Source organism: Oryzias latipes, chromosome 14, assembly GCF_053564925.1.
Source record: "Oryzias latipes strain Hd-rR chromosome 14, Olatipes_Hd-rR_3.1".
Taxonomy (NCBI): Eukaryota; Metazoa; Chordata; class Actinopteri; order Beloniformes; family Adrianichthyidae; genus Oryzias; species Oryzias latipes.
Window position 1 is genome coordinate 13,681,443 of NC_136250.1, and position 12,770 is coordinate 13,694,212.

At 40.3% G+C, this 12,770-nt stretch overlaps 1 protein-coding gene across 1 annotated transcript; it reads right to left on the minus strand.

Annotated features, from left to right (window-relative positions):
• Nucleotides 1–5,863: 5,863 nt before the first annotated feature.
• Nucleotides 5,864–11,623, minus strand: ddx52 (DEAD (Asp-Glu-Ala-Asp) box polypeptide 52). Its single transcript, XM_004076392.5, has 14 exons — nt 11,465–11,623; nt 11,071–11,296; nt 9,220–9,356; nt 8,923–9,108; nt 8,692–8,835; nt 8,364–8,475; nt 8,201–8,273; nt 7,913–8,116; nt 7,742–7,832; nt 7,536–7,658; nt 7,294–7,444; nt 6,773–6,848; nt 6,342–6,413; nt 5,864–6,222 (listed from the first exon to the last, which is right to left on the minus strand). The coding sequence occupies exons 1-14, from the start codon at nt 11,609–11,611 to the stop codon at nt 5,931–5,933; spliced, it is 2,034 nt and encodes a 677-aa protein (XP_004076440.4). The 5' UTR covers nt 11,612–11,623; the 3' UTR covers nt 5,864–5,930.
• Between the last annotated feature and the right edge of the window lie 1,147 nt (nt 11,624–12,770).

The following is a 12,770-nucleotide window of genomic DNA, read 5'->3' on the forward strand; positions in this document are numbered from 1 at the left end:
AGCATTCTTAGCGTAATAAGGAACGTATGAATGGTAAGATGACGGTGCCCGAAAAATGTCTTTCGAGCCGGAATTGAACCAGCGACCTAAGGATGCCTATGTTTTTTCACCTACAGTCCTCCGCTCTACCAACTGAGCTTTCGAAGGGAGCTGCTGATGGATGCCATTGTGTGACTCACTCATACAAAGAACGGAATGCACACTTTACTGCACAAAGAAAATAACAATGACACAATTGCCAACTGACCTTGCATATGGGAGATTTTTCCTTTCTTGGGCACTAAGGGCACAAAAGTACAAATGGTTGAGACTTTTTTGATTACGCAGAAAAATGGCTAGCATACGTGGCTTATTTAACACAACAAAGCTTGCCATCTAAACGGTGAGAACAGATAGGCCTTTCCCCATGGGCTTGGAGTAAAGAAGCAGCAAGTTTGAAAGCAAATGATAACAAAAGCTTTGATTGAGGGGAAAGCACCGGCGTGGACATAGCCAACATTTTGCGGTTGAGAGGAACATTCTGTACAGCTATGAGCCTATGTGTTACTGGATGGCTGCTGGTAAGAGCTGTACAAAATCTGTGCCTTGTGTGAGACAGATTATAAGACTGATGCTCTGCCTACAGCGCCAATGAGGGCGTGCAAAGCAGTGAACACGCACAGACAGTCAGTTTCCTATGAAATAGCACTTTCAACTGATTCTTTGGGATACTCTTTGGAAGTTGACTCAGATGCTTATTTCCAACAGTAAGGTTTCTTTTGTGGTCTGCACAGTTGGGTGCTTTACAAGATAGGATTGGTAAGACAGCGATGTCTGAAAAAACTCCATCCAGCCAGAATTGAACAAGCAACCGAAGGTGTTACTTTGGGAAACTCTAACTTGACTGGTTATTTGCAACAATAAGGTTTTTTTTTTGTTATGAGGACAAATGAGGACAATGCACTGCCATTGGGGCTCGACATTTTGCAGTTGAAGTGAACGACAGCCATGAGCTTAGGTCGGGGGAGGGCAACCCGCGGCTCAAGAGCTACATGCGGCTCCTTAGCACTTACTTAAGGCCTGTTCACACCGGGACGAATTTCGCCGGCGATTTTCGCCGACGTTTAACGCCTCGTGACTAAACAAAGGGCACCAACGAGAGTGTGCACACCGACGCGAAAAAACGCCAGGCGTTAAAGCGTCAAAAAAAAAAAAAACGCCTCGGGTTCGTTTTCTTTTTTTCGACGCGTCACGTCGAAATCTACTCGACCAATGAGAATGGCGCTTTTGCTCACGTGTCTGGAGCTTCTGAAGTTACAGTAAAACACAACTTGGGGGCGCTCAAACACAAAACTGCCTTGCTGAGCACACATACCAGCGAAGAAGATAGACGCCAAGTAGCGTCTACACACAGCCGCGAAGCAATAATGACGGACATTCTAAAATATCCCCGAACCAAGCACCAGTTGGAGCTACTGGTGCTTGAAATATTCATGTTTTCTTTGTTTGATTCTGACAAGCGTGTAAATACTTGCTCTCTTCTTCTGAGTGAAAAGCGACTTTCAGAAGAGTAAAGTTGCGCAGCGCCACCTTGTGTACAGGAGTATTTCTGTTTTACATTAAGCGCCATCTAATGTCAGGGAATGAAATTGCATGTTCACTCCACTCATCGTCAGCGAAAATCGCCTGGGTGTGAACACAAAAAACGTGGCGAAAAACGCTGGCGAATAACGCCTGGCGAATATTCGTCCCGGTGTGTACAGGCCTTTAGGCGCTCCCTGGAGCATTTTCAAAAATGTTTGAAAATGTAAAAAGATGGGGGAGAGAAACATATTTTTTGTTTTAATGTGGTTTCTGTAGGAGCAAAAATATTACACAAACATTCTTATCGTTTTCCAATGCTGTAAGAATGTGTAGAATAAATATTATATTTCAACATTTCTTTAAACGAAGATTTGTGTCATAGCCTGCGACACACGTTTCTACCAGCAGGGCAGGATGCTTTGCAGGTCGCCTTTTTAAAAAACGGCAGCTGTTTGGTGGGCCATGGATCCCAAGGGGAAAAAAAGAAAAATAACTGAGGAGAACAGACGATTCAACGTTTCTTGGACCGAATCATTTGCATTCATTGCCAATGCGGAAGGATTGCCTTAATGTTTTCTTTGTAGCGAGAAGTTGTCAAATAACAAAAAGAGTAATGTGGAAAGACATTTCCAGGGAAGGCATGCTACATTTGTATGGAAGCGACTGTGTAGCTTAAATAAAAATTAAAGTCAAAACCAGGAATGCTTTTTCATTTTCAAAATGAAGCTGCATTTTTGACTCAAAATTAAAATGAAAAAGCAATCCACCAAAATGCTTTTTCATTTCCTTCCTCAACACAGCTTTTTCTGTCACTTAATTAAAATGATAATGAAAATGGTATTTGACATTTCATTTTCAAAATGTTCTCTGCTAAATGTGTATCATAATTCATTTAGAAATGTCTAATTTGACAATTAAAATGGATTAATAGAAATGCTTTTTAATTTTCAAAATGAAGCTGCATCAAATGACTCAAAATTAAAATGAAAAAGCAATACTTCAAAATGCTTTTTCCTTTTCTACTTAAAACCGCTTATTATGTGTCATAATTAAAACGAAAATGCAAAGAGGGGATTGCATTTGCATTTTCACATCCACCCTGCAAAATCTGTAGCAAAATTCATTAACAGTGAGCATTTCCAGAGGGGAGGTGGGGCGATGCCGTCACTGCTTTCTCCGTGTGTCCGCCTGCTAAGAGACACAGACAGATTAGGAGCAGTCGAGCTTTCTGTTGGCGGCAGAGAAGACGGCTTGGAGTTGTTTGTGAACTTCTGATGAGTTTACACAGCTTCTCAGGACTACATAGCAGCATGTCCGCCTTTTGCAGTCCTCATTCGGATGCACTGCGGACAAGCCTTTGTTCTTCGGACCGCCAGCTGCCTTCGCATAGCGGAGCGAGAAGCTCCCGATCATGATCGCTGAAGGCGGAAATGCTGCTACGATCTGAGAAACCATCATATGAATTTATGTTTCCAGTGGTGTCCAGAACAAAAATAAAGACTGATGTAATTCTCACATATTTACAAATTTATTTGCAGCTTTGCGCTGAATTTGCGGTTTGATGACAGCTGGAGCCCCATCAAGAGATAGATAGCAGATCTCACCATGCTAAACGTTTGCTGGTTGGACCAACACTCACTCAGCGCGAAGCTGCAGGAGACTATCTTCATAATGTGCTTTTATCACAGTTATGATTATATTTAAGGGCCTGCTCTGCTCGATCATATGTTTTTAAATCCGTGCGGTCAGATGATGCTGAAGTTGGCTTGCGATTCACAGCTTCTGATTCGCGAGGGAGCTAAAGGAACATTTCGCTGCATTTTATGCATTTAGATCACCTAAAAGCAGGTCCTGCTCACAAACCGCTGGACCTGGACTGCTCAAACCTATATTCCTGGATCTTAAGGGTGGATGTGAAAATGCAAATGCAATCCCCTCTTTGCATTTTCGTTTTGATTATGACACTTAATAAGCGGTTTTAAGTATAAAATGAAAAAGCATTTTGAAGTATTGCTTTTTCATTTTAATTTTAAGTCATTTGATGCAGTTACATTTTGAAAATTAAAAAGCATTTCTATTATTCCATTTTAATTGTCAAATTAGACATTTCTAAATGAATTATGCTACACATTTAGCAGAGAACATTTTGAAAATGAAATGTCGCACCATTCGTCGTTGTTTGAGCCAGAGTGGACTTCATGGGAGACGACCAAGGAGGACACCACTGTTGAAAGGAAACCATAAAAAAGCCAGACTAGAATTTGCAACAATGCATGTTGACAAGCCACAAATCTTCTGGGAAAATGGCCTTTGGACAGATGAGACAAAACTGATGCTTTTTGGTAAGGCACATCAGCTCTATGTTAGTAGACTCAAAAATGAAGCATACAACGAAAAGAACACTGTCCCTACTGTGAAACATGGAGGAGCCTCAGTTCTGTTTTGGGGCTGCTTTGCTGCATCTGCCACAGGGTGTCTTGAAGTTGTGCAAGGTAAAATGAAATCTCAAGATTATGAAGACATTCTGGATAGAAATGTGCTGCCTAGTGTCAGAAAGCTTGGTCTCAGAAAAGAGAAAAGCGTTAGACTATTCTGAAGTAGCCTTCTATGAGCCCAGATTTGAATCCCATTGAACATCTGTGGAAGGAGCTGAAACATGTCGTTTGGAGAAGACACCAGTCAAACCTGAGACAACTGGAGCAGTTTGCTCATGAGGAGTGGGCCAAAATACCTGTGGACAGGTGCAGAAGCCTCATTGACAAAAACATAAACCGTTTGATTGCAGTGATTGCCTCAAAAGGTGCAACAAAAATATTAAGTAATGGGTACAATCATTTTTGTCCAGCCCTATTCCATTAGTTTTTTTTGTTTTTTTAATAATTCTGTTAAACAACTTAAAAGTAATGGCTGATTTTGATTGTTTAATTTTCAATAACATTTTAATTTATTGTTACTTTTTAACGTTTCAAGTCATTTCAGTGAGCATTGTGGACTTTCTTGAACTGAAGGGTACCAACAATTCTGTCCACCACTGTATATACAGTCAGGACCATAAATATTTGGACAACGACACATTCTTTTTAGTTTTGTTTCTGTAGATTACCACAGTGAATTTTAAATAAAACAACTCGGATGCCATTGAAGTGCAGACTTTCAGCTTTTACTCTACAGGTTGAACAAAAAGATTGCATAAAAATGTGTGGATCTGCGCAGACAGTTTGTCTCTGAACACCTCAGAATTCATTGGGCAGTCTTCTTTTTATGGTAGACTTGGATATTGATACGCCTACCTCCTGGAGAGTGCTGTTCACTTGGTTGGCTGTTGTGAACGGGTTCCTCTTCAGCATGGAAATGATTCTGTGATCATCCACCACTGTTGTCTTCTGTGGACGTCCAGGTCTTTTTGTGTTGCTGAGTACACCAGTGCTTTCTTTCTTTCTCAGGATGTGCCACACTGTTGATTTTGCTACTCCTAATGCTGTAGCCATTTCTGGCCTGGTTTTTTTCTGTTTTCTCAGCTTAATGATGGCTCCTTTCACCTGCATGGAGAGCTCCTTTGACCGCATGTTGTCTGTTCACAGTAAAATCTTCAAAATGAAAGCACGAGTCCTCTAATCAACTCCAGGCCTGCTTCACTCATAATGACATAAGGGAATTGCCCACACCTGCCCATGCAATAGCATGGAAGTCAATTTTCCAATTACTCATGAGCCCATGAAATGAAGGGATTGTGTTTAAAAAATGCTTTAGTTTTTCACATTTTTATGCAATCTTTTTGTTCAACCTATGGAATAAAAGCTGTTGTCTACATTTCAATGGCATCTGAGTTGTTTTCTTTACAATTCACTGTGGTAATGTACATGAACTAAATTAGAAAAAATGTGTCTCTGTCCAAATATTTATGGTCCTGACTGTCTGTTAGTTAAGCATGTTCTAAAAGCAAATCACTGGACTAATCAATTCTAAATTTATATTGACCCTGCTTTCACGTAGTATGCTTATAACTCTGCCTGCATTGCAAGACTAAACTTCGAACCTCAGTAAAAATAACCCAAAATAAAAAACGAATAAAAATTGGTAAATAACAAAAATTAACTATTTTAGTTGATGCCTTTGATTCCAAATCTAATGTGATTTCTTAAAAAATTGCGTGAATCACTTTATTAAAGACTGTCTGTACGCTGTTGTATTTAGTTGTTGTTTGAACTAACAAAGAAAAAAAAGACTTGTTTTAATTGAAATGCTTTGACCTTTCATTACATGTTAATTTTTGTTTGTATGGTAAAATAATACACTTCAATACAGACAATTTTAGGAATTTATTATTTTACCCGTTTAAATGTACAGCAACCACCATCTGATCATTTCTACTTTCCAAACAGAGCCCCTGGAGAATTTGTCTTCTTTCGAATTGCTTTCTTGGGCTTTTGAGTAACTTTTTCTCCGTCTTCTGCAGTTCTTCCCTTCAGTCTCTGTTTCCTTGTCATCTTTTCCCCATTTTTCTGTGTTGGTGTTTCAGGTTCTTTTGTGTCTTTGTGCCTTCCACCGGAAACTGTCTTCTGTTTCTTTGCGTTGCCTTTTTTCTTTATCATGAAGCGTGGAGTTGTGCAAATGGTGTTTCTCTTAGGAGGTTTCTTCTCAAGTCTCCGCTTTACTTTGCTACAACAAAAACATGACAACTCAACTATAAAATAAATCCTTATAAAGTGAGGATTAAAAGAAAAAGATGAATAAATCAAAGACCGTTTTAGTACGACAAGATCCTTATCCTTGTTTACCTGTGCAACTTCTTGAAGCCGATCATGTAGTCTGGTACAGGACAGCCAGCTTGTTTGATGACATTTGCAATGCTGTTAAGAGGAGTGAAAGAAAAGCGTCAAAGATGTGACTATTTATAAACACTTTTCTAGTTAAAGGAAAACAACTAACATTTAGTTTTAATTTTTATAATAGTTTAAAAGCTCTAAAATAGAGTACCCACAAATATTATTTACAGCAATAAACTTATGTTTGGCCTGAACCTTCTTCTACCCTATAGGAGGCGCTACCTTATATATAATCATATAATCACAGTATAAGTCTCACACATTTTTTTTTCAATCAAACAATAAACCTAAACATTACTTTTTTCATGTACTGTAAATTGAAATAAAAGACAAAAAAAGTTTGAGATATTCAGTCATTATATGAACATTTTTGCCGTTAGAACCTGCGCAACATCGGTTTGTCACTCTCTGTGAAAAAGGTGACAGCTTTTCCCTGATGCCCAGCTCTGCCTGTGCGACCTGAGAAAAAGATGGACAAAGAAAGCAAAAGGTGAGAACGTCATGACATAAAGATCAATGCTTTTTATTTCCGGTGTGAAAATGGAATGCGCCTGACGAAGTGCGGTGATGGTCCCATACTTCTACAATTTTTTCTACTTGGTTCCTTTACTCAACCAACTCAAAAGCTCTAATTTCTCACAATGTCATCATACTATTGACTTGATGTTTTAAAGTGTAGCAGAATTATGAGCTTAAGGCATGAAAACTTCTAGTTAGAGTAAACAATTTTCTTGTCACCTTAAGAAAAAATTATTTCTTTGGTCTTTCAGAGTATAGATAAGAAGGTATTTGTTCCTTTTTTTAATCTGCAATAAATCTTGCTCATCTGTAAAAATGTTTAAAAACAAACAGAAAATTTGACTTATTTCTACATCTGTATTTATTCTTTAATTCACAAACCAACCGATTCTGTGAATATATTCCACAGCGCTGGTGGGGAAGTCGTAGTTCACTACGAGGTTCACTCCTTTGAAATCGATTCCTCTGGCAAGCAGAGCTGTGCAGATCAACACCCAAATCTTCCCGGATCGAAAACTGTTCACCACATTGTCTCTCTGAAACCCAGCAAGTGGAAAAGTCATAAATAATCGTTTAAAATAAATAAATAAAAAGGAAACACTAGTTTGTTTGTGGATCTAGGAGTACCTGCTGCTGTGTGCGCTCCGCATGGATCACGTCTACGTTGATGCCCTCATAAACCAACTCGTGAAACAGTTCCCGCGCTCTTTCTATTGACTGCACAAACACCAGCATGGGGGGTAGGAATCCCTGAAAGGTCGAAGTAAAACATCACCTCATCAATAGGAAAACTCTCCGATGATTCAATACAATGTTGTGTGTTTTGTTTGTACTTTTTTGACGATGTCTCTCATGGCTACAAGCTTGCCGCTCTCTGAGCCAACAAACAGCAGCTCCTGTTCCACCGTGTCCACCGCAGTGTTCCTGAGCACATATATGTCCCACTCAAATGACACTCAAAATCCTCCGCTAGTTAAAGTAGTGCCATTTCAAAAGAACATTACCTATGTCCAATGTTTACAGAGACCAGGTTGTCGAGGTTCAGGCGGCACCACTGTTCGACTTCTGTAGTGCATGTGGCGCTGAAGAAAGCCCTGCGCACCTTTGCACCACAACAGCTGAGAAAAATGGTGGCAAGCTGCTCCCTGAAGCCCCTCTTCCCGTCTTCAAAAAGCTTATCAGACTCGTCCACAATGAGCCACTCCACACTGAGACACAGCAGGAAAGAAAAGGTCAATCTGACAGCAGATTGATAAGGTTCTACATAAGAACAAAGAATAAAGAACTGTTACCAGCTGAGGTCAATAGCAGGAGGATCCTGTTTAAGAAGGAAAACCAGCCTGTTGGGGGTGCTGACGAGAATATCTACAAACACAAAATTTGCACTGTGAGGACAGTTAATCATACTTCGTCTTTTAACCCCATTCTACACATGGACACATTTGTGGCTCTTACCATATTTCTTGTTCGAATGGGGTCCATACTTCTTAGCAGCCAAGGAAGCTTTGTCGATAATGTGAACTCGAAACCCGACTCCCTCTGATAGGCGGAGCAACTCTCTGTAAGTCTGAACACAAAAACCTATTGAAAATGAAGTGTGATTACCTTTGACGGGACATGGCTGTGAGGAAGCGGGGAGTTGACTGTTCTGAGTGAGTACAATGGCTTCTCATGAGGTGAGAGTTAACTGAACATTTGATTGAAAACTGTAGCTTCAACTCTGAGTTTAGCCTAAAACACCCCATTTTGTTCTAAAGAAGACCAGAAAAGCGTGTTTGTGTACCTGACTGGCCAGTTCTCTGGTTGGAGAAATGATCACGGCTCTGAAACCCAGGTTGGCTGGATGCTGCAGGTGGGTGAGCAGCGGGAGACAAAAGGCCAGAGTCTTTCCAGATCCTGTGGGAGCACAAGCCAAAAGCTCCCGACCCTTGAGCCAGAAACCACAGCATTAGAAATCGAAGAGAGCCATCTTTGAAGAGTAACAAATTCACAAACTGTGTCAACGCATACATACGTGCATCATGAGTGGAATTGCCTGCATCTGTATGGGAGTTGGAGAGTTGAGCCCTGCATCTTTGAGGTTCTGGAGAACACGGGGGTTCAGACGATACTCAGACTGTAGCTCCTCAAAAGTACACACAGGATCGGGGACGTCAGAACCGTGAACATTTATTCGGTGCTGAGAGCGAACGCGGTTGATCTAGAAACCAAAAAAATAAATAAATAAATCACAAAATACTGTATTACTGTGGGACATCAGAAACCTTCACTTCCCTGAGAAAAATAACTATTTGAGTTGATTTATTTTCACCTTTTCCTGATGAAGTCGTTTCAGCTTCTTCAGCGAGGATTTCTCTTCATCACACTGCAGGCTTTGAATCTTTCTGCCAGAAGACGACGTCAACTTGATGCCGTTTCCCTCAGACTCGTTCCACGTTTTTCCAACATCTGGAGTCAAAACAACACAGGCAGAAAAGTGCAGAAATTTACTTAGTCTTAATAAATTCTTTATTACATTCCATTCATCCATCTTCTTATCCAGGACTGGGTCAAGGGGCAGCAGTCTAAGCAAAGATGCTCAAACCTCCCGGCCACTTCCTTCCGGCTCCTCTGGGGGGACCCCTGCGGCGTTCACACACCAGCCGAGAGACATAGACTCTTTAGCGTGTCCTGGGTCTTCCCTGGGGTCTCATGCCTGGAAAACCTCACCAAAGAGGCTTATAGGAGGCATCGGAACCCGATGCCTGGGCTACCTCAACTGTCAGTGTTTTACCTCCTCTTGATATGAAGGAACAGCGGCTCTACTTCAATCTCTCCAAATGACCAGGCTTCTCACCCCATCTCTGAGGGAGCGCCCAGCCACCCTACAGAGGAACCTTGTTCTGTCTGTCACGACCAATACAAAGACCCAAAGCTTTGTATTGGAACAAAGATCGGCTGATAAAGTGATAGTTTTGCTTTCTGACTTAGCTATCGCTTCACCGTAACCGATCGGCACAATAAGTACATAACAGCAGACGCTTCCTTCACTCGTGAACAAGCCTTAAACTCCTCCACTTGGAGCAACAGCCCTTCGCCCACCCAGAGAGGACAGACTACATCAGTTGTGTCAGGTCAGTGTCAGCCTGAACATTTTGGCTGCTCCCTTAGAATTTACAATCGCACTCCAATAAAAAAAATTGTTTTTGACATGTTCTTGCTGCATTTTCTTACGATGAGGGAAATATATAAAAGAAATTTAAGCTAAGAATTGTATTTCTAAATATTTCTTTATTCAAACTGTTGTGACTCAGGAGCAGATGAAAAAATGCAGTTGCAAAAAGCGTGTAGCAGTGAAATAGGTGCTACAATCAGCAGGCTACAAGCTTCAAGCTCTGCTCCATTCTCATGCATCCACTTGTAGACAAATAGATCCACGTACGTCTTTGTTTTCCTCGTCTGAGCTGGACTGACTAAAAACTGTACGGCTGGATAACTCCATTATTGCTCGTCATGTTCGGTTGTGGGTGTGAGGGGCTGTAAGCTAGCGGGAGAGTGTAAACAGACGGATGGCGGGAAGTAGATGTGGACCAATGGTCCAGCCCACAACTTAGAGGTGAATTTTTTATGAACTACTGTTGCTCTGCAGAAACTGTCCAAGAAAACGATAGTTTTTTGTTTAGTTTTGGACTAGAACCGGCATAATCATTATTAAAAGACAACTGGGAATACATAGATCAAAAACTGATCAGAGTGGGACTTTAAAATATTACATCACAACAGAGAGCTGAGACAGAAGACAAATCTCTCAATCTATTGTTCCATTTTGGTTTCTACTCCCTCCTAAGGCCATAAAATGTGGGCTATGAAGGAACTATTAAAAATACTAATTGAGATGGCATAAATGTAGATTCTTCTGCAGGGAGTAATTTGGATCCCTGAAGCAATTCTGCCATTCAGAGGGAATTCAGAGGAAAGCCACTGGTCCTCAACACTGAGAGAAAACACATTTGTGGCGGTTTAGACATCTGGCAAAAATGCCGGCAGGAAACCTTTAGGACATGTTTCTATTAGCGACTCCACAACCCAAACCCCAGGTGAGCAAGATACCATGTGGAAAAAAGAAAAAGTTTGTGAATCAAACTGTGAAACAAAACAAAAAACGTGTACTTAGCAATACTACCTTTAGCTGACACTTGCTTGTTTTTTGTTTTCTTCTTTTTGGACTTTGTATAATCATCCTCAATGCGCTGTCTTTTGCCTCCAGCTTCGGATTCTCCGCTTTCTCCGTCCTCATCCTCCTGCCCTGTCTGGAAGCTGATCTGTGGGCCGCTGGTCGGGTCTGTCCGGAAATAATCGATTGTAGATAGAGCGTGCGATAATGTTTCCCCTTCCCGAGACCTGGTAACCTAAAAGATATGATAAAATACAAAAACATGCTCATATCTGTTATACTTTTGTGATGTGACTCGCGAAACTACGGTAACTGTACGACAGAATTGTATTCACCAGTGCTTGGTGCATTTACCGTAAGTAAAAATGTACAAACATCCAGTATTTGGGGGGATTAACAATACCTTAAATCTGGCAGCGTCTTGACCAAATCTTTTAAGGTCGAATTTAGCGCCTGCTCCAAGTTTCCGAAATAAGTCATAAGCGTCCATTCTCCAGCCGACCGCGTGGTCCTTCAGTTTCCGGGTTACGCTGATCAACATCCGGTTCATCAATATCCGGTCTTTGTCTGTCCCCTGCTGGCTGTGAGATCACACCAACTTTCATTGACGTTTGTTTAAAATCTATCTTAGAAGAGGGGTTTGCAGACTTTGGATAAGAGATGTCTCTTACAAACTTCAGTATTTAATTTGTTCTTCTAATCAATAGATGTTCAGATAAAATAAAACAATTCATTTCAAAGAACAGCCAGAAAGAATTAGTCTTCTATTGTGGGGCTGCAAAAGAATACATTTCATAAATTGCAATGTTGACTCAAAAATCTGGATAAAATTTGAACATTTCATATTTGGTTTTCATGAAAAGAACACAAACTTGAACATAAAACTGGTAATCAGTCTACTTATTATACATGGTAAATGTCGTGTAAACAAGTCAACATTATCTTCACAATTTTTCTCCCATGTAATAATAAAATAATTACAATCTTACTTATTTACAATTTCTAACAATGTAAACAAAAAAGTCGTTTATTGTAATGTATGTTTTGTATGTTTTCCAAACCAAAGAGCCACAATTGAGTGATAAAAGCGCCACATGTGGCTCAGTTTGCAGACCCCTGGGTTAGTAGAGGCTCACTGTGTCCATTGGGATTTCATTGCGCTTTATTGTGATAGAATGCTCTGAACAAGAAGAACTTTGTGATATTCGTTAAACAAATTCCACATTCAACTATAGGCGATAAATGTTAAGCTGTAGAAAGCCGTTTAATTCTCTTTTAAACTTGTTAATGAATGTGCATTTTAGAATGAGCTGTGTATACCTGATCAATGCTGGTTAATGAATGGAATGCCATTCCACAGCAGTGTGCGAGCAGACTGGTGATCACAATGAAAACAAATTGTCACGCTGTTGTGGGTGTTTTGGTTCTTCCGCACATTAATGGATCCCCGTCTTTTATTAATAAATTGATGCCTAAATAAATCAAAATGTCACTTTGTTTTTTGACCACAAAAAAATTGTGAAAGACCCAAATGTCAGGTTTTTGTACATAAAGCTGTTATCTCATCATAAAATTAAAGTGCGAGTAAGAAAAAAGGTCAGGAGATGCATTAAGGCATTTTTGTTTATGGTTTTAATTCCCAAATAAATATTATATACAACCTTATTGTATCCATTCAGGTGAAAGAACTGGAATGTATCGAATCATCA

What these genes read in the sequence shown, in the direction of transcription:
- ddx52 (XM_004076392.5), bottom strand. Translation starts at nt 11,611, where the DNA reads ATGAACCGGATGTTGATCAGCGTAACCCGGAAACTGAAGGACCACGCG. An exon ending in CCTGCTATTGACCTCAGCTG is followed by an intron (nt 8,117 to 8,200) that starts GTAACAGTTCTT and finishes GCTGTGTCTCAG; the next exon opens with TGTGGAGTGGCTCATTGTGG. An exon ending in GGCTTCAAGAAGTTGCACAG is followed by an intron (nt 6,223 to 6,341) that starts GTAAACAAGGAT and finishes TTTTTGTTGTAG; the next exon opens with CAAAGTAAAGCGGAGACTTG.